Genomic DNA, 26,618 nt, shown 5'->3' on the forward strand with positions numbered 1-26,618 from the left:
ATAACATATCGCGAGTCCATAGGCTAGAGTGTACTCTCATTATATCTGTGAACGACGTCATTCACAGACATATCAGGTTGGCCCTGCAGCACAGCCGATGTCGATATACATATGTATATATATATATATATATATATATATATCGGTACATCTGCATGTGTGTACAGCCGACCCGTACACTGGCCACATGACCTGCCAACACTGACATCACAACAGGACGGGCAAATTTAAAAGCCCACCCAGTTCTGATGTCAGGCCAGACATATTGAGGAGCGACTGGTAAGTGTATATCCCTTACAAATCTGCCACTCACCATCATTAAAGTGTGTACCCAGCATCAGAAGACACAAGCAACAGACTCATCCCTCACCTTGGCAAATTGCTTAAAGGTAAAATTGGCTAAGTAGTTTAAAACAACAAACAATGTCTTCTGCAAAACAAGCACAAAATTAATTAATTAAAAAACATACAGCTGAAGGAGCAGTGCCAGGGTGCTTGCGTCACATATAACAACTTTTAAATTATGTTGGAAAGCAATATAAAATAGTTATGGAGAATGATTATTCCCCCTGCACCTACTTTATTTAGACCAGGGGCCTAACTATAGTAGGTGCAATGGGAGCCATTGCTATGGGACCCATAAGAGAGGGATCTGCTGTCACATCCTCTGCACTTTGCTCATAATGGCACAGAGCTGGACACAGTCGACATAACAGGGAACATGGAAGAAACCGGTCTGTCAGCCTCATCAAGAAACTCAGGATACAAAAAGTTTCCTAGATGTGGACATCCACTACATCAAACAGGTAAGTGGGCCCTTGTATACACCATGTCTTTTTTATTACTGAATTTGTACTGCAATTCTAGTTTAGTGATAAAATAACCCACTACCCCTCCACACCTTGGCCATTGACATCTCCAAGGGCCCATTAGATACAAGTTGGGCCTTGATCTTAGTTGTAAAATAATCAGGAGCGCACCAATGTGAACTGGGGACACAGTGCATAATGTGAACTGGGGGGCACTAAAATGTGGCATAATGTGAACTGGGTGGCACGAAAATATGGCATAATATGACCTGAGGAGTATAACAAGGTGGCATAAAGTGAACTGGGGGCACTACAATGTGTTAGAATGAATGGGGAATCTTTGTTGCTTAATGTAAACTGGGGATACTACAGTGTTGCATGGTGTGAACTGGGGGCAGTACAATGTGGCATAATGTGAACTGGGGGTACTAAAATGTGTCATATAGTAATCTAGTGGCACTGTGTGACATAATATGTAACATAATATGAACTGTAAAGAAGTCTTCAGAGTAAATACCATATATAGGGTAAGAGTAGTCACCAACAGACTCACAGGGCAATTTTTGTTTAATTATTTTAAGCTTGCCTAGCAACCAGCCTCACTAGAGAACAGGAGCCAGGCAGTGCAGCTCCTTTGTCATGATCTAACAAGATCTGATAGCACAGTTGAAACAGTCTTTTAGTTCTATCTCCTCCCTACACTATTATCATCCCACCAATGATGATGGACACATTCAAACAATTCACTACATATATTTGTTTTACACATAATCTTTTTTGCTTCTATCATCTACTTGAGCTCATTCACCACTATCCAACCCTGTCTTGTTCATAGAATTCCATTTAGAACACTTTCGTTTGTTCTCCTATATCCACCTTTTTGTCTAGATCCATGTGATCCAATTCGCTAGTTTAATCTATTTTTAGCAAATCAATCAGGGCTATCTCTGCTTTATATACATAAGGCCATCATTTCTTACCATATTGCCAGGGGAAGCTGTCGGTATACCAAGAAACGCATTACAAAACATCTCTCCAAGTGAGAATTTTTTAAAATATTTTATTATTTTTATTATTTGTTTTTATTGCGTATGCTGTTTTTTTTGTTCTATCAAATGTTGCTAAATATTTTATTGGTTCAGAAATGTAATTTTATGTTATTTATATCTTTGTTTTGCTGAAAAACGATCTTGCACTTTATGTTTGCATTACTTTGTTATAGTTGAACAGGTTAACACCTTTTAACACAATGCATTTAAATACTGTGGCGAAGGATTGAACACAGCAGTTAATTGATGTATTTTGCAGAATAAATAAATAATATTATTTTAAATCCACATAGTGGATGTTTCTGTATTTTATGTCCCGCAAAAAAGTAGTGAGAGCACATAGATCTTTCTTTTAAAGTAATTTGCTATTGCCCTTATTCAGAGCTCACTATATTTGAGGGTTCAGGGTTCATACATTTAGGCAAAGACTAAACTACATCAGTGGGACCCTCTGCAGCGCCAGAGAATAACACAATAATATCCATAATATAACCTGGGTAACGGCGTGGCTTAATATGAACTGGGGACACTATGTGGCATGGCCCTCTTACGTCTTTGTTAGTCCATTTTTACCCAGATTTGTTTAATTACTGCCTTGTTCCCAATTGTAAAGCACAACAGGATATGCTGATGCTGTGTAAGTAAATGTGTTAATTAATAAATAATGATATGAAATACAAATACTACAATATGGTTTATGTGAACTGGGGACTCTGGAATGTGGCACAATGTGAACTGGGGGAACTGAGTCATTATGTGATCTACGGTAGGGCAATACTATGAGATAATATGAACTAAGGCACTACTATGGAGAATAAAATCAACTAGGGCACTGCTATCGGGCATAAAATTAAATAGGACACTACTTTGCAGGATAAAATTAACAATTGCTGTGAAGTTAAGTGTCTCCCTAGAAGAACTGGGGCAGGGGCCCCTACAAAATGTTGCTATAGACCTCTCAAAGTTCTAGTTACATTTCTGTGTAAAACATAAATCATTGGTGTCATTTGTGATATACCATGTTATGTAGTGTTGCTTCTCCACTTGTTTTGAGAACTGAGATCATTGACTTTACAAATTGACCAAGTGATTATTTACTATATAAAAGCGAAAATTTGTCCTTCTGTCTTTCTATACAAATCCACAGTTTGCAAGCCACGATCGTGAAATTTTACATACGAGTGTATTAAAACACGGCGGAGGCAACTAAAAAATTTGAAATCGAAATTAATTACTGTTACTTTTTAATTAATGAAAAACCACAATTTTTGGCCAGGTACGGAATTACAAAAGGATTTAGCTTATCTACTAATTTTTCTTTTCTATCTTCTCTACTAAATCAAAATGAATTACTGTTACTTTTTAATTAATTAAAAAACACAATTTTTGCATAGCATTCACCCTCTACAGGTCAGGTATGGAATTACAAAAGGATTTAGCTTATCTACTATTTTTTCTTTTCTATCTTCTCTACTATATCAAAGCGAAAATTTGTCCTTCTGTATTTCTGTCTTTCTATACAAATCCACAGTTTACAAGCGAAGATCGTGACATTTTACATACGAGCGTATTAAAACACAGTGGAGGCAACTAAAAATTTTTTAAATCAAAATTAATTACTGTTCATTTTTAATTAATTTAAAACCACAATTTTTGCTAGATGCTCATTGTGGGGCCTCACGGCATATGGGTAGGGCCTCGGAGCAAGCGTTTTGTGTTGTCATGTTTTGTCATGATCTTAATGTTTATTATCGAAGAGAGCTTACCAAGCTTTGCCAGCATTCTCAGCTCTCTGACTATACCAAATTATGCAACAACATTTACTTCTTTCTTCCAACTGTGTCAAAATGATGACTTTGCAAGGACCCTGCTGTACTGTGAGCTGCCAAAATATTACACATGGAATGCCTCTCCCAAAGTTTTTCTGCACAGAAAATAGGTAGTCGCTGTAGATGGTCATCTTGGTATCAGAGCAACAGAAGCTCTTGGCCGTATTTATACTGTACATCCCACAAATTTTGAATGTTTCTATCTCCAAAGTTTGCTTTACACCATTACAGGTCCTACTTCCTTCGAAGACCTTAGGACTGTTGATGGGGAAGTTTGTCACAATTTTCGTGAGGCCTGCCTAAGGAGAGGTTGGTTGGAGGATGATGTGTAAACAATCATCCTTAAAATCCCGGGCAACACCGGGTACTCCAGCTAGTATTAGTTATGCTTGACTATTTGAGCCATTTCAGCAGCCTTCAATTTTTGGTTGAACCAATCTTGAAAATATCAAAATTAGTTTATGATTCAACCACCATGGTGTGTGTTTTTATGTTTTTAACTTAAATTCTGAGACGCTGAAACTTACACTTAAGTATGACATTTTCTGACAGTTTGATATTAATTGGCTATATTTTATACTATTTTTAAAATTTTTCTATTAAACAGCGAACATTACATTGTGATCAAATCTACAATGTAACCATTAGATTCAATCAAGCTCTAATGTGGTAGAACATGTTCACCTTGCTTGAATTTAGTTAAAAATGCATTTCAAAAATTAATTGCAAAAGTTTAAATCTTTAGAACTGCTTCAACAAACTGCCTTGAAAACTGCTTTAAAACTATTTTCAGCATCAATATATTTATAGTGGTGTGTTGGTGTGATAAGAGTATGCTAGCAATAATTAATGTTATTTGGATTTTATTTATTAACACTTATTTATATATTTGCAGTGTAGTTGGCAGAGCTTTACCATTTAGAGCAAACACAGAATAAAAGGGTTGGTAATAAGGCAGAGTAGCCTAGGTTATTTCATTTAAACTATATTGTCAAAGTTTGCAGTTACTTACCTATGGAAATGCTTTTTCTAGAGTGCATGGATATTTTTCTTTACCTGCATTGACATGGTTCTTCATACTTAAACATTGGGCAATTTTTTACAGGGGCGACAAGAGGGGGGTGATTACTGAATACCCCAGCTAGGGCTTGTTAGAGGGGCCCAGGTCGCTGCTGAGGGGGACAGATCCCCCATTACACAACGAAGCGGTGGTGCACATAGTATTTTTTAAAATAATGTATACGGACGTGGCCAATTCTCCCAGATTTGGCCACGGACCCCTAGTACCCAGGCCCCATTCAGCACTCAATGGCCCAATGTTTTGTACTAAGCAATCAAGTTATATAGTTTTTTAATTCACTCTCTGTGTTGATACCATATATATTTTTGAGAGATACACATTATATATAATAAGACATTACTCAGCAATGTCCATTAGTGCATATAAACCAGTTATTTTGAAATGTGACACATGATAGAGTACTGCACTATTTATTTAACTGTAGAAATAAGTCTTAATAATAATTTATCTACTAAAATAAACAATAGTTAACAAGACTAAACATATTTTGTGATGTCATATAAAGCTTTTGTTAGCTGGCGTGCATGAACAGATATATACATTGCTGTACTGTAAATAAGAATTTTTGTATTCTACTAAAACTAAAATCAATGATGAAAATCAAAATCAATAAGAAGCTTATATAAACTGTATTGTTCTGTAAACGTACAGACCCGAGTGTTTCCTTCATACAACTTTGTTTTCTACATACAGTAGGTCACTGTGATTTGCAGCTGTATCTACTGTAAGTTAACTAACTTACTTACATGTACGTCCCACTGCGGAAACAGGTTGGCTTGGTCCTTCAGGATATACAGCATAGATACTGATGGTATATTCTTTATCTTCCTCTAAGTTATCAATAGAGTGTGAGGAGACATCACCATTTAAAATATGTTCATATGTAAACCCAGGTCTGTTGGCTAAGATCAAAGAAAAAGTTAAATCACATTAAACAATATTTATTGCTTCTCTAGTTTGCTTTTAAGACCCTGGACAGCTCCAGACACTCTGCAGGTGAGTATAATATATCAGACGATTAAAGTGTCTTTCTACAGCAGCTGTTGGGGAACTAAACATCCCAGCATGTTCCGCTAAACTCTAGGTGACAGGGATGGTAGTACCTTTACTTTTGCAACCGCTAGAAGGTCACAGGTTGCCTATCTCTGTCATAGACTTTGCGCATAAAGTATTATTTCTGCAAAAAGTTCAGCATTTTACTGTAATGACAATTTAGTTTTTGTTACTTACATCTTGGAATATAGATCTTGAATCCATCTAGTTTCCCCAAAGGAGGAGTCCATGCTACTTTTAGGCCAAAAAGTCCTTCATCTGTGACTCGGAAATTGGTTACCGAAGGCACCGGAGCTTTCATAGAAATAGAGTAAAAAATATTCTTTGTTTTTATTACTTTGCACAAACAAATCTGTATCTTTCTTTTGTACAAAAGTCACAACTAAAGCCATAACAGCCTATGTGAGTGCTATGGAACTGGTATTACATGAGGATCTAGACAGCTATCTGATCCAGCAGCCACTCACAATGGAATACATTTTTAAAAAATTTGTGTAATAGTATTATACTGCCAAACATAATGTGTCTGAGTCATATGCAATGGGAACACATCTGTCATTACACTGCCTGCATGGCAAACACAATCGGACTTCTGCAGCTATTCTGAGTCACGCATAGTGTGCAGTCGCACCATCCCCCAAACATCTGCAGCAAAGAGCAACAGCCATCATTATCATCCGGATTTATACCAGGCCATGCGGGACACGTTCGGCATCCTGATGGTTGGGATGCCCAGGATACCGAAGGTAAGTCAGGGGTCGGGGGGAGGGTTAGGGTTAGGGGTTAGTGTTTAGGCACTAGGGGAAGGATTAGGGTTAGGCGCTAAGGGGGAGGATTAGGGTTAGGCACTAAGGGGGGAGAGTTAGGTTTAGGGTGCAAGGATGGGGAGGTTAGGGGTAGGCACTAGGGGGGAGGTTAGGGTTAGGCCCTGGGGAGGGAGGGTTAGGGTAGGGACAGTGGGAGGATTAGCACACTGACCAACAAGTGTCGGTATGGTAACCCTGTCAGGATGCCGGCATTGGGATTCTAACCAATGGAATCCCGAGCGCAGGCATCCCATACCCAACCCGGCCATGCACACAACCTAGAATTGCACCTGAACTCTGCATACATTATAAATCAATCGATATTTAACCCAGTGCAATTATAAGCAAGCTAGATTTATGCATCATCTAACAATCTTGGCACTAACAAGAACTTTAAACAGGTGAGCAGAATTGTTATTTCCTGCTTATGGCAAAGCCTTACTGAGTACACGTCTTTGTGAATCGGCTCTAGTCTATTTTCCATGTTCTCACTGGTGACTCATTATTTTAGCAAAAACCTACTACTACTATAGAAAGAACCAACATTATTGGTGTCAAGGGTGAAATTTCTCTTTGTTACACTACTGCCCCAGTGCCCATAGATTAAGGTCATAGTTATCATGTGATAAATAGGGCCATTAAAATATTTTGGTCTAAATTTGCACTTTTAAAATGATAATTTTCATGCAAATTTAGGCAGGAGCTCTTGCCGGGACACAACTTCGATAAGACCCCATTCCAGCAAAGAGAAAAAAGCAAAGTCACTATCACTCTGCTTCCGGGTTCGATATCATGTGTGGCCTTTGGCCTACGTATGCATCATCGTGGGCCAACAGAGATCAAGAGGATTCCTCTCCAGTAAAAACTGCAATGCAGTAGTCCATAAACTGCTGCAGGCTAACTCCATCTTCAGATTGCGTTAGACCCCTGGGTCAAGCGCCAGAAATCTGCTTTGCAGTCGGGAATGGAGGGTTTGCAGCAGGTATTGGAGATATCTGCTGCAGTCCTTCCTTGTTAAATCCTGGGAGTCCTTAGATTTTGTGTAGACCCACCAAAAACTGCTGTTTTGGGGGATTTCCTGCAATATCAGTTTAATAAATATGCCCTTAAAAGTGATGTCCAGCTATGAACATTTTCTTTTAGAACCCATTAAACTTGGTACTTAAGAAGCCCAAAGACTGTCACAGTTCTATTGTATTCCGTATTGAAAGTTTAGAAGAACAGTGAATCTGCGGTAGTCTGAATAAATGAAGAAACAGTTGAGGTGCCAGAGGAAAAAAACACAACTTCCCGCTAACTATGTAAAGAAGGCTTCAGGATGAAGGGATATTAATCACTGGATAGTTTGATCCCATTTGGCTTCATATAAAAATTCTTATACAAATGTTAAAAAAAACTTTACGATAATTAATTTCAATTTGCATTGTACAGTTGATTGATTTAAGAGCAGCATAGATAGTTTTGAGTCATGGAAAATAGAAACACTACTCTGATGCTCTATGTTCAATCTTACGCTCCAAATCATATGAACACTTAAGTGAAAATCGTTTAACTGAAGCGTTTACTGACAATTTGATTCAAAATTCTAAATTCCATATTATTTCCCAAGTTGTGTAAAAGAATTCTTCAAATATCCAACATTTAGAATTTAGCAAACAACAAAACAGACAGAGCAAGGTTGTTGCTGGTTATAAAGTAACATTCCCTACCAACCAGCACTAAGCTTCAATACAAAATCAGAATGTAAAAACATACTTGTTTTCCCTCTGACTGTTACTGAATCCCCTATAACATTTTGGTAGATGGCCAGCACTGTAAATAAATACTCTGTGGTTGGCTTCAGTTCCTTCATCAACAATGTGTGCTTGTCACGGTCCAACATAATCTGACAAAATAAAAGGAAACTGGTATTATAGATTATTTTTTTTAACAGAAATAATATTTAGGAATAAATTATGTCTCATATCTGCGGGTTATGTAATCACAATGCACAGTTGGGTTCTGCAACCTAAGTGAGAAATGAAATACAGCAAAAAGGAGAGCATTTCCCAAATATACCTTGAGACAAGGACTGAACTGGTTACTGTCATTAATTAATATGACATTTATTTTTATTGTTTTCTTGTGTCAGATCTCTGTAATGTTCACACTCTGGACCTCATTCAGAGATGGTCATTAGATGCAAGCGGTTGCTCTGAATGAGGGCGGCCGCTTGCATCTTGTAGTGCCGCTTCTTGGTCGATCGCTAAGCTGTGGGTTACCACCCACAGCTCTAGCGACCGACCATGGTGATGGTCGCGATGGTCAAGACCATGGGCTTGCGTCGAGACCCTAAGGTTGGGTCTCGGCACTCGCAAGCCCCAGGGAGCTTCCTGCTCTGATCGAGCAGGAAGTTCCCCACTGACATCATTGCTGATGTCAGTGGGGCCGCCCCCAAACGGCAAGCGTTCCATCGGGAACGCCTCCGTTTGGCGGGCCACGCCCCCTGTCCGCCTCCCAAACAGATCGAGCTGTCACTCACCATCGACAGTTCGCCCCCTTTGGTGCAAGACCCCTAGCTACAGAGCGCCCCGTCGCTAGCCGGGTCTCGCGCATGCGCACGTCGGAGCCAGCTCCGTCGTGCGCATGCCCAGTGGGGAAACATCGACCCAGTTGCGAGCGCTCGGCGCTTGCAACCGGCTCTGAATGACCCCCTCTGTATCTAATGATCATAATCATGGGTATTAAATGTCTCTTATCCTACCAGTAGAATTATCATTTCTTTACCAACTTTTATTTCATTATAATGCTTGCAAATAAGTAGCATTTCCTGTGCCCTTTCAGTTTTATTTGTAGACGTTTATTGTTATGTAAATTTGCAGTGTATTGTTGCTTAATATTTAGTTGGCTGCTAATCACTGATACAAACATATTGCATCGGTCCTGCAGCACATCTGATTCTAATATATTTTGCAGATATATCGGCATGTCTGGCTGCACTTACATGTACACTTGCTGCAGGGACCCGCTAGTGACCGCCTAGTTGTGATGTCAACGTAGGCACATCGGTTGAATGATTGGTAAGTGTGTACACTTATGAATCGTTGGACAGGTCATCGGCCAAGTGTGTACCCACTTTAAGAATGCATACATCAGATACAGAGGTTAGACTTAAAAAGCAGTGCTTCAATTGTCACTTATTTTCACTACTTACCTGTCTCTGGTCATTTGTATTAAGACGTCCAGAAGATGTGATAGAATTCAGGACAACTTGATAACCTATTACATCACCTGTGGCCGGGCTCCATGTGACACGCATGGAATTGTAATTTTGTTCACTCACAATTAGATCTCTAGGGCCAATAATTTTTTCAACTGCAAGGAACATAAGACACTCATTACTTTTAATCCTTACATTATGCTAAATAACTTAACCACTAACTAGAAATAAACACTCGAACACGTATTTGGATTTAAAAGAGGACACAGGTGAAATTTATTAATCAGATTGTAATTGTATTGTAAGATGGTGGCATTAAGAAAGCAGTGCTCCGGGCCACAGCCCAGCAATCGTATATGACTAAATAAGAAAGGGGCAGATCTCCGCCCAATGTAAATTGGCCTGAGGCAGTACCGCTCTCCCTTACTTGGCACAGCCTTGACCCCTCCCTAAGATGAAGGCCATGTCCCCCCTAAGGTAGCTGACCAACTTGCCGCTATCAAAAGGAAAATGCTACCCATGCACTCTTACACCAAAAATATGCCGCCCAGGAGCACTGCTTCTCGCCGTTCTGCACCTCTACCTGTTGGAAGGAACAAACATAACATTTGCACATTCCAGCGAAAATAAGAAATTTGCATACAAAGCAGCTTAGTCGGGTGGGTGGGGTTGAAAAAACTGGAAAGAGGAAGATGGCTCCTCTTCCAGGCTATTTATAAGACTTGTAGAGGCCTAGCCCCTTAGTATACAACCATTGACTACTATTTTGATGTACAAACCTCCTGGCTACGCCCCCTCTATACCCTTAACTCTTTAACTGAAAAAACTAGCAATGTTCCACAATAAAAAGAGGGTGCTTATCTTTCCTCAAAACTTATGCAAGTATTTGGATTCCTTTAGATGTTGTGTCAAAGACAACCAAATAAAACCATTCTAACATAAATTGGCCTCTTGTGGTATTTGTAGTTTAGCTACTTGTACAATTCCCCATGACATGATATTTAAGATCCCCAAAAATGTGTTTTTATGTATTTGCCTACTAAGATACTTACTAAATTCATATAGAAAATGTCTTACAGGACAGTTCCCTATTCTTTCATTTCTATACAACAGATCTACCTTAGAATTTAAATTCGGGTTCCTTTTAGATGTAACCTCTTTATAAACTGCATAAAATAGAATTTCCAAGAATTGTACTGTATATATATATATATATATATATATATATATATATATATATTTTTTTTTAAACAAGTATTATCTACATGCCATAACACTATATCCAGGGTTTTGATATTTGTGCCGCACTTGTCAGGATAACTATACTGGGTTAGCCAACTCACTTTCTACAATCTGTTTGATTGGTCTTGGGGGCTCTGAGGCCGTGAAGCAAACTCTTCTGGAGATCCTGGGCAGTATATCAAATAGGGACCAGTAATCATTCACAATAATGATATGTTCTTCACTAGGAGCAGAAGCTATTTTAATCAGCTCATTTCTGTCTGCATTCTTTATACCTGGAGAAGACACAAAAAAGATGAAAGATATCAATATATAAGTTGAACTAATTGTCGGGGATCATGGCTACGCTTGGAGGAGTCCCCAGTAGTGCATGGACTGGAGATCAGGTTTATGAGAGGCTGTTGATCGGAAGTAGGCAAAATGTGTTTTATGCTTTGAGTTTTAAAACTTGATGTACACTGTACATGCTTTTTATCATGTTCAATTAAAATTTACCTTTGAATGTGTTTTACTATGTTGCGCTCTCTTTTAAACATTTTATAGATATAATGCACTAAGCCTAATGCCGCATACACACTAGACGGTAAGTTGGATGATTTGAACGATATCGTTATCGTTCATCGCGTTCAATATCGTCCAGTGTGTATGCAAAACATCGTTAACTATGCACGCTCCCGTGGATTATTAACGATGTCTTTCATTGCCTGAACTTGCAGGGCAACCTGACGCTATCATCATTTTCTGCAAGTACGGGGATGACGGGGGGTGCCGTCACTGAACGATATTGAGCCCGGCAATGCAGGGAAATCACTTAATGATATCGCTCATGGAGCATATCGATAAGTGTGTATGCCTTTAGAGAGTGATACAGTGGAGAGTGATAAAGTATCAACCAATCAGCTCCTGTCATTTTTCAAACACAGCCTGTAAACTGACATTTAGGAGCTGATCAGTTGGTACTTTATCACTCTCCACTTTATCACTTTCAAGGCTTAGTCAGTGAATCTCCCCATGAGTTTATATACATTGTGTTTCATTTCACAACATTGTCCCAGTCATTTCACTCACAGTAAAGCCAAACAATATAAAGTACGCTTGTTTATCTGCTATTTATAGTACTGCAAGGTAATGTACATATCTCATAACTAAAAACCAAGAATAGCTCCAAAAGTGTCCTTTCTCATTAATTTTACATTGAGACTAGTCTGTGTTTACAAAGATTTACAGATAGTAAACATTTTTACAAGACATTATACATTTTGCTTTAACACGTTGTTTGCAATGATATAATTAGATTACAGGTTAGCTGTAAAGTCATACTTACATATAGTATGCCAGAGCAAGATGTTTTACAATTAGGCCAAATGCCCAGAAGCACATAAAGTCCAAAAACTGTGATTAGAAAATGGGACCTAATAATGTTCACAATGTTCATAATGTTAATGAATTAACAGGCCAATTTACCATTAAAGTAATTACGGGACTATACCTTCAATAGAAGGCTATCCCAGCGATAACTTTTACCCATTGAAAGCTCCTCCACTGCTTGCTTATTGCGTGGTGACAGAGGTTTTCATACTGGGCATGTGCCCACCCACTCTAGGCTGCCAAGGAGTAATCTGTAGATGTCTCTCTGGTGATACTATATAGACTATAGGTTATAGTAAATAATGCCATCTGATGATGGTGTTAACTATAGGGGATGAGAAAAACATGCTTATTTTAGCTTGATAAATTGGAGAAGACTGCATTTATGGAGACTGTGGTATTTAGCTGAATGTAAGAGAGATTTCTATTATCTCCTGCATTTAGGGGGTCATTCAGACCCACTCGCAAGCGGCAGTACGCTCGCAAGTGGGTCGATGTTCCCCACTGCGCATGCGCACGACAGAGGGAGCTCCGTCGTGTGCATGCGCGAGACCCGGACTGCGACAGCCAAGCTGTTGCTCCGGGTCTCGCACCAAAGGGGGCGTGCTGTCGATGGTGACTGACAGCACGCCCCCTTTGGTGGGCATGCCGGGGGCGTGGCGGCCAGACGGAGGCGTTCCCATGGGAACGCCTACCGTCTGAAGCCGGCCCCACTGACATCACTAGTGATGTCAGTGGGAGTGATTTTGGCTCTGATAGAGCCAAAATCACTCCAGGGCTTGTGGCTGGGAGACCCTACCGCAGGGTCTCCATCGCAAGTCCGATGGTCGCGATGGTCAAGACCATCGCGACCATCTTTTTGGACGCTCGTATATGCTGTGGGTGGTGACCCACAGCTATACGAGCGTCCAGGAGGACGCTCCATTTTAATGGAGGAGGGCCCTGATTCAGAGCGAGCGCTCTGGTCAGAGCGTCCCGCTCTGAATCAGGCCCTTAGTCTTTTGTAAATTGCCTTGATAATAAAAATGTGCCTAAATTATGTGGAAATAATGTAGTAATTTCCGTATGATTTTGGCTTAATAAATACACACCAAACAAACAATGCTGCGGTGGTAAATTTGTATAGGTCTGGGGACTATGGGTCTGATTCCATTATTTACACCAATGTAATCGCAACTGCAATCTCTTACGGATCGTGGTTGATAAAAAATGCTAATGCCTTCCAAAGCACAGCCAGGCATAGGGACGCCCACCGCTGCCTTCTCATATCTGTCCGACGACGTGCATCAGTGTAAACGTCGGGAACATGGACGCAGTGCAACATATGCGGCGGGTCTGGCCTGTCTCAAACACTGCAGTTCCCCTGACACATGAAGAGCTTCCATGCTGCGTAGGAGATCGCAATGGTTAATTTATGTACACCCAAAAAAGAGTTTAAACGGTCCCTACACACCTGCGTTTGCCTAGCCACCCCATGTTACCATCCCCAAACGCTGTCACTCACAGTGACACCTGTGACTACCTGTGACTCACTTTGCAATTGAATCCTCTGTGCGAGTGTGATCGCAATACAATCGCTGTGCGTGCACACTGCAGCAATCGCGCATGTGCAATAGCAAACAATCACTCGATCTGTGTAAATATTGGCATTGAGCAAATCTCAGAATCAGGGCCTATATTCACACGATATATATTATCTGTCAATGTAGAAACAAACAGTATAATCTAATTATTTTCTTAGGAAGGATTTTATATTTAACATCAGAATGATGTATTAGGTGAATTGCACATACTGCTGTTTTTAGCATGCACTCACAATATTATTGTTGACAACATTTTCTATAATATAAAAACCTCACCAACCTATAGCAAATACTGTAACGCCTCTGTCTTGTAATTGTTGGGCTTTCTCTTCTACCACGTCACCAGATTTACCATCTGTTAGTAGTAAAACAATCTGTTTAGGAAAGAAATTGAGACACAAAAAATTATTTAACAGTTAAAGTAAGAGCTACAAAATGTCACCTAAAAGAAGCAGCAGAGCTCCATTTTATTTTTACAATCTTTGAGGAAATTTCTAAAGCGTGGTTTGCTCAGATTGCCGTTTTCATGCAACCTTAATGTGCCGTTTGTAATCCTTGTAATTTACTAAAGGCTAAGCAGTACTTCCAAGTGCAGCAATCAAAAACCCCAGATCTGAATCCACAATTCCCATTTTTACAAATGGGGAGCATACAGATCAGGCAATATATTAAGCCATCATTTGCCAAACCTAACGCCAGTTATGGAAGAAAAGAAACTATTGCAATCAGAGATGCAAAAAAGCAGGTAAAAGTTCCAAATTGTCAGATAAATGTTAATTAGCTTAATGAAGCTTTGGTTAAGCCCTCATACATCTGCCTTCTGTTTCGTCAATTTCCAGATCCGACCAGAACCGTCGATTTGCCAGTTGGAAATGCCGATCAGCACCCATCAATTTTTGCCGATCCGTTGGGGAATCAGTGAAATTATTAATGTTAAAAATTCCAGTTGCTGATCCTGGTCATATTTTGCTCGGGATTTGCAAATCAGGGAAATCCAGCATGTTGGATTTCGATGATGCCCCGGACCCAGACTAAAACGGGATTAGTTTATCCTGTAGACAACTTTGTAAAAAGCTCAGGTGGAGCGCTGCAGTGAGAGAGAGGTGCCTTGGGGGTGCCTTCAACATTTTGCTATGGGGCCAAAAAGTTCTAGCTATGCCCCTGGTCTCCCCCATTTAGGGAACACACTCTATCCCGCTTTAATTGATTCTCACATAACTTATATTTACTCCAATGGGAGAAATTATTTGCTACACTTCTTGATAATACTGAGAAACTTGAGCCTGAGAAATTGGTCACTACTGCTCATATAAGAGGAAGAAATTGGATGAACTACTAACACAATTTGATGACCAGCATTAAAACCTCCTTGCTGTATTCTGGTTGATTGAAATGCAACTAACCCAAGCTTAATTAAGATAAATTAACACTTATCTGAAGTTTTGAAACTTTGACCTGCCTTTTTGCATCAATGATAATTGCAGTAGTGTTTTCTTTTTAGTGCTGCAATTGTGTTAAAATATAATAGGGCACTGCTGCTCTCTGAGATGTGTCATTGGCCAATCATCGCAACAGTGACAAGCAGTCTGCATTGGATCAATGTACTACACACACTGGCCACAAAGTCTGCAGGAGTAGAAGGAGCGGGCATGGTGGCACCTGAGGAGGAGTGGCTGCAACACTGCAGACCCACTCTCTTATATTTACTGAGCATCATGAATGGTCTCAGGATGCTTTACTGTTGGCATGACACAGGACGAAAACTTTTGGAGGATGGCCTAGTGTCAAGAAGGGCAGCAAAGAAGCCACTTCTCTCCAAGAAAAACATCAGGGACAGACTGATATTCTGCAAAAGGTACAGGGATTGGACTGCTGAGGACTGGAGTAAACTTATTTTCTCTGATGAATCTCCTTTCAGATTGTTTGGGGCATCTGGAAAAACGCTTGTCTGTGTGGGGTTGCTTCTCAGCTGTGTGAGTGGGCTCACTCACACAGCCATGAATAAAGAATGGCACCAAAACATCCTCCAAGAGCAACTTCTCCCAACCATCCAAGAACAGTTTGGTGACGAACAATGCCTTTTCCAGCATGATGGAGTACCTTGCCATAAGGCAAAAGTGATAACTAAGTGGCTCGGGGGAACAAAACATCAAATTTTTAGGTCCATGGCCAGGAAACTCCCCAGACCTTAATCCCATTGAGGACTTGTGGTCAATCCTCAACAGGCGGGTGGACAAACAAAAACCCACAAATTCTTACAAACTCCAAGCATTGGTTAGGCAAGAATGAGCGGCCATCAGTCAGTATGTGGCCCAGAAGTTGATTGACAGCATGCCAGGGCGAATTGCAGAGGTCTTGAAAAAGAAGGGTCAACACTGCAAATATTGACTCTTTGCATAAACTTAATGTAATTGTCAATAAAAGCCTTTGACACTTATGAAATGCTTGTAATTTTACTTCAGATTCTATAGTAACATCTGACAAAAAGGTGCGAACTTTGTGAAAACCAATACTTGTGTCATTCTCCAAACTTTTGGGATGGCTGTAGAGGAGCTGGAAGACAGCAGTCACCAGCACTGTAAAGAAGATGCAGAGCGCATAGGACGGAGTTTGAAGTTAAGTAGTTAATACTACTAATAATAAGTATGATGCTGTATTGGTTTTGAGAGCTGGGGGTACATTTACTAAAGTGAGTTTTTTAAAAGTGGAGATGTTGCCCATAACAACCAATCAGATTCTAACTATTATCTTCTAGAAAGTGCTAGTTAAATGTTAAGTAGAATCTGATTGGTTGCTATGGGCAGCATCTCCACTTATAAAAACTCTCACTTTACTAAATATACCCCCTGGTGTTTTTGGGTAGATGGGAGTTTCTGTATGTGTGTGGGGGCTGGATTGCTATAGGGTTCATTGTATTGTTAGGAGGATGGACACTTATCCTCTTTGCCTCTCACATCAGCATTATGCTAGCAACTTACATCAGGGGGCTATATATAATAGTGAAGTGAACTTATCTTTGTCGACAATTAAATTTACATGTAGGGCGAAGGAGGGCCAGAGTAATACTGAGTAATTAAAATAGACGGGTGGGTACTTACAATGTTGACCATAAAGCAGTGCATTTTCCACACATTGGAGGAGCCACAGGCTTTACGCCAACATTGGCTTTATTAGTGATAAATAATAATTTAGTCCCCTTCTAGCACACCATTTTTGCCCCAGCAAATTGACTCACCATTCTCTGTCACCTCTGTTCAACAACCTCTTCCCTATAGTTCTATTATTTTACAATCAGTGGCTCTAAACCCAGGGATGATTATAAGTTTCTGTTACCCAGGGCAAAGTCTGAGCTTGATGACTCCTTTTTAACATTTTCATATATGCCATCAGACCATCCAGATGCCCTTATATGCCATCAGATTCCTCCATGTGATCAGACTCTTCCACATGATCCTTATATACAATCAGACCCATATACATATGCCATCAGACACCACCCCCTCCACAGATTCCACCCCCCTTTCCCAATAGAAATGCTTCAGAAATTTTCCACCCCGATCTGCACCTGGGGTAAAGCATGAGCCAGAAGAGTTTTTAGGGATTTTCACACACAAAATAAGTCGCTCATTCTGCGAACATCACCATGCATGCGGCTCTCAATCAGGCCCTGGATGTGGTTTGAATTTTCAGCCTACAATACCTGCATGTGATGTGCCACGGATTGCAAACCGAATACTAAATCGCTGCTTCCGAAGTTTCTCCATTTAAAGATCCACAGGTAGTACTAATTAGTTCATTTATGATACGGAGAAGAACATGCAGCACTAGTAAAATTCTATTATATTACCATTTCTATTGTGGTCTTGGTGTGAACTAAGAAACCCCCCTTGCATTTGCCTATGAGTGATGTGGGAAGCATTTTCCTTTGTGTTAGCCATCCCATGACAAGTCTCTAAAAACAGCTACTTAATTCCTTGCAGCAAGGCCGTAATTGGGCTTAAAATGACATCATAATGTTGCACAAATGGGGCAGGACCGCCAGGACCCGGAAGAGCATCTTCAAGACCCTCTGGGCAGCTGTATACATGGAAGGGTGCCTACCTGTAGCTACCAAAGGATGCTACTGATGGCACTGCTGCAGCGATACTGGTTGCAGAGTGCCATTCCAGGAACCCTGCTAGCCAGAAGCAATAGTCATGGGGCAGCGACAATGCCACCCACAGAGCCCTGCGCTCTGTGCGGTTATACCGGTCGCACTCCCCTAATTACAGACCTGCCTTGTAGTAGAGTATAATCATTAAAATAAAAATAAAATCATGTTGTTCACTTTTTCATTGGGAAATAAATGAAGGCAGATAACACTGGGATGAAAGTAAGAATACTGAAGATGTTAATTAAAGTTTTAGCAATGGCAGCTAAACAACATACATGATGCTCATACTTAAAACCTATCCAGTACATTTTTAATATGGAAATAAGTATTTAGGTATTTAGTTACCTTTGGTACATCTTCTCTGGAAATAGATGGATTAAATACTCTGTCAGCCAGAAAAGCAAGGGCTTCTCCAGTCTTAGTGTTACCTCCTTTATATACAATGCTTTGAAGAGCCAGTAATACTTCTTGAATAGTTTCATAATCTGACAATTCAATGCTCATCCTGCAATAATCAGAAAGATCATTATAAGTATCAATAAATCACACAAAATCCCTACAAGGAGATCTGTTATCTCACAGCAAAGGTCACAGATTGATGTCCAGGTAATTCCTCATGTGATATGTACAAGTAATGGTGGGTACACACTATACATATATATCTCTGCAGATGATTTTTGTTCGTACACACTGAACAACCATCATCTGTGTCTGCCCGCAGATCCCGGCGACCAGGGGGCATGTCCCGGTGGGCGGGGGACGTGTCTCGCCCCCCTCCTCGCGGCTGCCGCTGTGTGTGTATGGGCGGTCTGCCGACCGCCCGTACACATCTGCCGATGAAAAGATATGTCTGCAGACATATCTGTCCATCGACTATGCAGCACAGCCAATGCGATATATCGGTGAACGCCGGCGTTCACAGACATATCGCGGGAAACACACTGCCCAACGGGCAGCAGATACATTGGCCGATCAATTGATCGGCCAATGTATCTGTCAGTGTGTACCCAGTTTTAGCTGTCCTGAAAGCTAACCTCAAGATACTGCAAGGCCAATAGGGAGCATTGAGAAAGGCCGGATTAAGGACCATGTGGGCCTGGTAATGGGCCTATTGCAAGAAGCCGAGGAGGTGTGACCAATGCTGTGTGGGTGTGGTCAGTACATGTACACCTGTGTTTCTCAACCCCGGTCCTCAGGACCCCTAACAGGTCACATTTTCCAGACTCTCCAGCAGGTGCACAGGTGAATTACCAACTGTCACATTTTCATGATCCACAGGTGACCTGTTTGAGATCCGAGCTAGAGTACCACTGATGTACACTGTCTACACTGCCAGCCCCAATGTCTCCCTAAATACAGTATGTGAAAATTAAAAGATTTGCTTAATTTTGTGAGGAAAATAGTACAATTTTAATGTTTATGATTTATAACCAACCATATGGTGTTCTAGGTTATAGCCAACCATATGGCATGCACAGTCCTCCAAACATCGGAGATGTGCGCTAACCATCGAGTTAGCGTACATCTCTGAATCAGGCCCTTAGTCACCTGTACAAAAGAAATAGCAGCCTGAAATGTAATCTTTTGAAAATATTGTATAATGAAAATAAAAATATTACAAAATTCTATGCTGGCAAGAGATTATTTTCACATTACTGGCTACCAGATAGCAATGCATTGTTCACCATATGTTGGGTTTCCTGTTAGTAATCTTCTCATTCTCATAGGAAAGGTTCAATGTATTGAGACTTAGGGCCAAATTCAGTTAGCCTCAAAGGGCTAATTACTTGCGATGCAGTGCTCAGGGCTACGCTATTACAGCCCATGGCAGCCACTTAATGCGGATTCTGTTCACCTTGGAATCCCTGTGACTATGGGTTAACACGCATTAGCTGCAAATTTACTGTGTCAGGAAAAGGGCTTCTAATTGAATAGCCTCGAGTATAAAAGTCTGATGCTACTACCCTTTTCCCTGCACTGTAAATAACGAGGCTAATTGAATCCAGCTCATAGAGTACATAGCAGCTATTCCATGTATTCTCACCAATATTCTCCCAATAATATATTTAATTAAGAACAACTAAAATAGATAAATTTTTTTAAATGTATTCCACTTTATTTAAAGCAATACATAATCTGTATGTTTGTTCATCAATATTTGTTACCTTGTGGAATCTCCATAAACAGCAACTCCAAAGCGCATTCCTTCCTTCCCAAGCACCTCTGTATTCTGAAACGAGCTGATCATACTCCTTATAAAGTCTTTGATGATCTGAAAGTTATCTTCTCCCACACTCCAAGACTCATCTACTAAGAAAATGATATCCGCCGTCTCTGCCGACCTGCAGTCTATGCAAAAGCAAGTTACAGACGTATGAAATGTAACTAAAGATGTATAAAGTGAAACTACAGCATGGTGAAAACCGTAGATGCGTAGTAACTATAGGTTATTGTTAAAAAAAAATAGTTGCTTCAGGTTATAATTTCTCCCAATTTTTTTTTAGGCATAAAAGCCACAAACACAGCTCAAGACTCACAGCACATTCCACTACTTTTTTTTTAACTTATTAAAGTTAATGTGCAACACACTTGAAGATTATAGAACCATGTGTCTCCTAATATGTATCAGGTTACTGTCACAGGTGTGGAACCACAAAATGTATAATTTGATTTTGAACCATAGTTTTTAATTCTAATAAATGTAATATTACATATTTTGCTTTTCTAATTTGCTTTTACGAGGAAGTTGTATTTCTGTGCTCCAAGGTTATTGGATTGTCCTGGTAATCCAAGAACTGTGTGTTTCCTTTTTAGAACTTTAGATACGTTGAACAACTTGAACAGCATTTTGGATCGGTATTCAAGAACAAAATTTTATTGTTGCAGGTGACTGTTCCCTTTCTTTGTGTTATTGCTGCCTGTATAAGGATTAGCGATACGTTCATGGTTTACAACTATATAACAAAATGCATAGGTAAACGCAGGGAGGTTTCCGGTTGTCTGGATACCCCCCTCCCCAGCCTGCACCATAACCACAACAGAAATAGTATATAATACAAATTTAAGGTGCATACACACGCAATGATTTTTTGAGGTCGTTATCGTTCAATCGTTCAAAAAATCGTTCAGTTCCTGAGTTATAACAATGAACGAAAATAGATCAAGCGCGCTTCCGTTTGTAGTTTGTAATTCATTTCAGGCTGACCAACAACGATTTTCATTAAGGGAAGGAACATTTTTCGTTCATCATTATAAAAATCGTTCACTACACTTCAAAAAATCGTTCACTTTTCAAGGGAAAAATCTGACAGAAAATCGTTGGTTACAAAATCATTACGTGTGTATGCACCTTTACTAGTGCTGCATGTATCACAAATCAAATAATTAGCAACACCTGTGGATCTTTTAACATGTGTCAGCCAGTAATAAATACACCTGTGCACCAACTAGATCTGGAAACATGCACTGTTAAGGGTGCACTGCGATAGACCATCTATAGCACTGGTCGGGGAACAGGGATAAATTACCCCAAATGGGGTAAAAATGAAATTCCTGGGGGTAATGGATGGACAGCCGGGCATGCATATTAATCATTGCATGCCCGGCTGTCCGTCCATTACACCCAGGAATGAAGGTCACTAGCACCGGGTGCGGCGCCAGTGTCCTCCAGCCCGGCACTGCAGGGAGGCTCTAAGCTGGACGCCCGCTGAGATGTTATTACCAGAGGGCGCCCGGCGCCTTCCATGCTGCGCCGTGTTAGCCGGAGGCTGGAGTTCTCTTCTGAACTCCAGCTTCCAGCTCTCCCCATGCGCACTGTGGGAGAGACATCATGACGTTTCTCCCATAGTTCCGAGGAGCAGCCGGGCGGACAGGATGGTGGCGGATGCAGGAGCGGGGATTAAGGTAAGTGTTTTTTTTTTTTCTTTGTACAAGCGGCAGTACAGGGGCACTATATGGGGGCACTACTAAAGGGGCATTATATGGGGGCACTGCTAAAGGGGCATTATATGGGGGCACTGCTACAGGGGCATTATATGGGGGCTCTACTACAGGGGCCCTATATGAGGGCACTACTAAAGGGGCCCTATATGAGGGCACTACATAAGGGCACTACTACAGGGGCCCTATATTGGGGCACTACTACACGGGCACTATATGGGGACACTACTACAGGGGCCTTATATGGGAGCACTACTACAGGGGCATAACTATGGGGGCACTACTACAGGGACATAACTACGGGGGCACTTCTACAGGGGCATTATACGGGTACATAACTATGGGGGCACTACTACAGGGGCATAACTATGGGGGCACTACTACAGGGGCATTATATGGGGGCACTACTATATGATTTTCTTCCCTTCAAATCAATGGGGTAACGCTGGCGTATCTAAATATATTTTGGGGTAAAAGGTAAAAAAGTTCCCTGACACCTGATCTATAGAGTTATTATTAATACTGTTATCCAGTGCATAAGGAGACCAATATGTATATACTGTATGTCCAGGGCAGTTCTAGGCTCTTCTGCTGCTCTCCCAAACTCCCTGGACTTGTCCTCATGCTATGGAATAGTGCCCACATGTGAAATAAAACATTCTGCTCCGACAGGATGGCCCTACTGCCACATATAATGGCTTACTGTGATCGCTGGTCCTGTATATGCTGGAATTATGACACACAATACACTTTGCATGATGCATATTAAAGCTGGTTAAGTGCCGACTATGCCCTCTTCATGGACTGGCCACACTCACTCTAAAATCAAGCTTCTGCAAACCCCCCTCTAGATATCCTGCGTTTACCCCTGATATGATACGTTATATAACTATTGATATGATTAAGTTATCTTTCTTTAACAGTGCTTTTCTGGTTATTTATTAAACACTAAGGGGATAATTTAATTGTTTATAGCTCCCATAGCCCCCATCTAAATTGACCGGGAGCTACTCAATTGTTTTAAACGACCAGTCCTGTGCACTTGGGAGCTGGTCTGAATCAGGCCCAATGTTCCTAGCAATAGAAAGTCTGAGAGACGTGGATTTATTATGTTTGGTTATTATTTGTACAAAGGAAATATTGTAATTTATATATGACATATATATTCAGTTGGGGCGAGAACAGCAAAAATCCCGCACCCGCGGGGTTTTCCTGCAGGTCCGGGTTTTTTGCTATTCAATTAGGAGCGGGATTTTGATTTTTTTGAGCGCCGGGAGGTTTTTTGTTTGCGCACCTCCAGAGCACGACCAATTTTTCCTAAAATACACAATTTTACATAAAAAGGTCGGGACCCCGGCGGCATCTCTCCTAATGAATAATTAAGCAATTGGAAGTTTCCAATTAGCTTAATTAGTCAGTAATACCTTCCAAAGTGCTGTCTTTTGCATCCAGCGTCGGGACCTGGTCTCCTGCAGCAGTAGTGAGTATGTCAGTGTGTGACTGTAGTTCAGTCGCTCCGGGGCTTGCTACAAGATAGGGCGGCTGACGATGGTGAGTGACAGCTCACCCCGTTTTGTAGGCGGGGAGTGGTGGTCAATGTGTGTGAGTGTTTACGAGTGAGTGTGTGTGTGCATGAGTGTGTGTGTGTGTCCCAGTGTGAGTATGCCCCCCCGTTATGGGCAATGGGAGAACTACATCTCCTAGCAGCCCCTGGAGCCTCCCAGCAGCCCCCGAGACTCACGGCAGCCCCCTCCCTAGTGAGAAAATGGTGGGGAGCCCACCGGGAGCCACAGAGGCCACCGGGCAGGTAAGTGTATTTTTTTGTTCTTTTTCTTTTTTACGCGGCGCAGGGTTTTCAGCTCTGGTCTCACCCCTGACAAAATCCCCTTGTCCACACCCCCTGTCTGGGAATCTGAAAATAAAAAGGTTGTGACCCTAAGGGGAGGTCCAGGGAGAAAGTGCAGGGGGTGTGACAATGTGATCTGCATCTTCTTGGCCCTGCCACCCATTGCACTGTGTTGAACATCACGGAATTGCGGAGTGGGACCATGATAATGTGATTTTTGTTGACTTAAGGTGGTCATACATCCGCAACGGATCGTCGCGATGCAGGGATGCGATCAGAAATTTTTGATCGCCCATCTGAAACTTCCGATCGCCCACCATCGATGTTCTGCGATCCGTCACCGTAATCGCAGACATTTGTCATGTTAAATGACGACCATTTGACGATTGCAATAATTTGTTGTTCGCGATCGTCAAATCGGCAAAATCCAACATGTTGGATTTCTGCGATCCCGCGATGCCGGGTTTGCAACATCGCGGGATCGCGGCAATCCATCTCAGATTTTACATTACATAATCAGGCCTCACCCACTTAATTAGGGAAGTGAGTGGAATGCAATGGGTGTGTGTGAGGGGGGAAGATGGTGTGGCCTCCTCTTCTGTGAGTCTCCCAAACATTCAGAGTAGCCATGTATCATAATACACAGATTTTAACGATAAGCGCTGATAACAGTATTGTTTATAATTGTATGAGAAACTGTAATGATGTGTCAAATTTTATTTTGGTGGGTGGAAAACAAGATGAAAGATATTTTATGTTAATCTTAAGGTGCGTACACACTTGACGATATTTTAAACGACTGAACGATAATTATATCTTTATCGTTCAGTAGTTCACTATATTGGCCAGTGTGTACACTAAAACAATGAACAATAATGATGAACGACCAACGATGCGTGCTCCTACAGGTCGTTGGTCATTGTCTTTCATCGCCCAAACATGCAGGCCGACCTGTCGATATTGTCAGGTTGTTGCATGTTCAGAGATGAGGGGAAGGAAGGAAGGAAGGAAGGAAGGAAGGAAGGAAGGAAGGAAGGAAGGAAGGAAGGAAGGAAGGAAGGAAGGAAGGAAGGAAGGAAGGAAGGAAGGAAGGAAGGAAGGAAGGAAGGAAGGAAGGAAAAAATAATTTGAAAGAAAAGGAAATTAGCTAGATAACATATTTGTAGTGAAACAGTAAGGTTATTAAGAAGATGGTAAAAGTAAGTACCAGCATGACAAACTGCAAGTATGAAGAGTTACGTTATCCATAGACTAAAATATGAATAGGATTAGTGACAAAACAGATGAAGAATACAGGAAGCAGCTGCAGCAACAATGCCAGTGAATGTCAGCATACTTAAGAAAATGGCATCAACGATCGATTTATCTTCCACATGAGAGGGAATCTAAGGAAACTACACATATCACACTCTAAGCCAACACATGACTATTACACCTTGAACATTTCTTTGGTCTCCAGAGAAACTTCTTTTTAGAAATCCTGATCCTCCTAGCAGCATTTTATGGTCTAGACCAGGGGTCTTCAAACTTGGCCCTCCAGATGCTGTGGAACTACACATCCCAGCATGCACTGCACATAGTTTTAGCATGCTGTTATATCAAAAAGGTGGCAGTGCATGCTGGGATGTGTAGTTCCACAGCAGCTGGAGGGCCAAGTTTGAAGACCCCTGGTCTAGACCCTACAGCAATTTAATGTACTTGCTCTGTATTGCAGGGTAGATATCTGACAAACGCAGCAGCTGGTAGACTGTTCCGCCAACATAGTGCTGTTTTGATAAGCATACATACCTCCCATGCCATTGTCTCCGGTTCCTGGGGCCAGCAAAACAGGTAGGTCGGTTACCCATACACGTAGGCATACACATACATCTGGCCCATGGAGTTAATACCAAAGGGGGAGATACATTCATTCTTCTCATGCCTTGTATTCACATATTATATTTGTTACCACTGAGTTATGATTTTACCCATGCACCTATAGCTTGTAAGAATCGTATTGTGTGGCATACCTTCTTGTTGAGCCATCACTATCCATTTGGTGAAAAATGTTGTGAGGGTGAAAATCCTTAACTGTAATGATATCTTCATAGTGTCCAATTATGCAACTGAGCTCAGCTTCTATTATTCTTAATGTGTAAGTCCTGGGGATAAAAACAATGTAACAGAATAAGTTAAGGATACTTTGCACTGTGCTTTGAAGGATATTGCAGTTGATATGAAGTTTATTGTATCAGGGTTGGAAAACATATATATATATAATTTAAAAAAAATGTAGTTTAAACCAGATTTTTTTGCATTAATGTTTTAACAAGAAAAAAAATGGAACCCTGCTTGTTATATTAATACTGTGGAATATTGCTATGTATTAGAAATCTTGATCAACCATGTTTTAATGCCTTCAAACATTAACAACCCAAAGCTATTAGGATGTTTTTTATCTCATTGTAGCCAGACTGAGGGGCCTATTCGTCAAAACACCTCCATCCTCCCCATGGGTATCCAACCCCCCCCCCCCTGCACGGGTGTCCGACCCCCATGCCACCGCATCTCCTTAGCCTGGCTCACCTGCCTTTTTTTGGTGATTCCAGGCCACATGTCTACAGTGCCCCAGAGCTGAGTAGTAGATCCTTCTGCTGTCTGCTGTGGCTGCCATTTAAATCC

General features: G+C 41.0%; 1 protein-coding gene across 3 annotated transcripts in view; it reads right to left on the reverse strand.

The window, feature by feature from the left end:
* Window positions 1–26,618, reverse strand: part of LOC148529144 (uncharacterized) — a 486,130-nt gene that overhangs the window by 404,636 nt on the left and 54,876 nt on the right. For all 3 annotated transcript variants that reach the window (XM_088468693.1, XM_088468692.1, XM_088468691.1), the window contains exons 2-10: window positions 25,967–26,098; window positions 20,338–20,521; window positions 18,518–18,677; window positions 14,300–14,393; window positions 11,170–11,343; window positions 9,821–9,981; window positions 8,383–8,512; window positions 5,999–6,115; window positions 5,515–5,670 (exon numbers count right to left, since the gene is read on the reverse strand). In XM_088468693.1, the coding sequence (XP_088324819.1) occupies window positions 5,515–5,670; window positions 5,999–6,115; window positions 8,383–8,512; window positions 9,821–9,981; window positions 11,170–11,343; window positions 14,300–14,393; window positions 18,518–18,677; window positions 20,338–20,521; window positions 25,967–26,045 (1,255 nt within the window). In that variant the 5' untranslated portion in view covers window positions 26,046–26,098. The remainder of the gene's footprint in view (window positions 1–5,514; window positions 5,671–5,998; window positions 6,116–8,382; window positions 8,513–9,820; window positions 9,982–11,169; window positions 11,344–14,299; window positions 14,394–18,517; window positions 18,678–20,337; window positions 20,522–25,966; window positions 26,099–26,618) is intronic.

This window comes from Taudactylus pleione, unplaced genomic scaffold (genome assembly GCF_031769625.1).
Source record: "Taudactylus pleione unplaced genomic scaffold, aTauple2 ptg000086l, whole genome shotgun sequence".
In the NCBI taxonomy this organism is placed as follows: domain Eukaryota; kingdom Metazoa; phylum Chordata; class Amphibia; order Anura; family Myobatrachidae; genus Taudactylus; species Taudactylus pleione.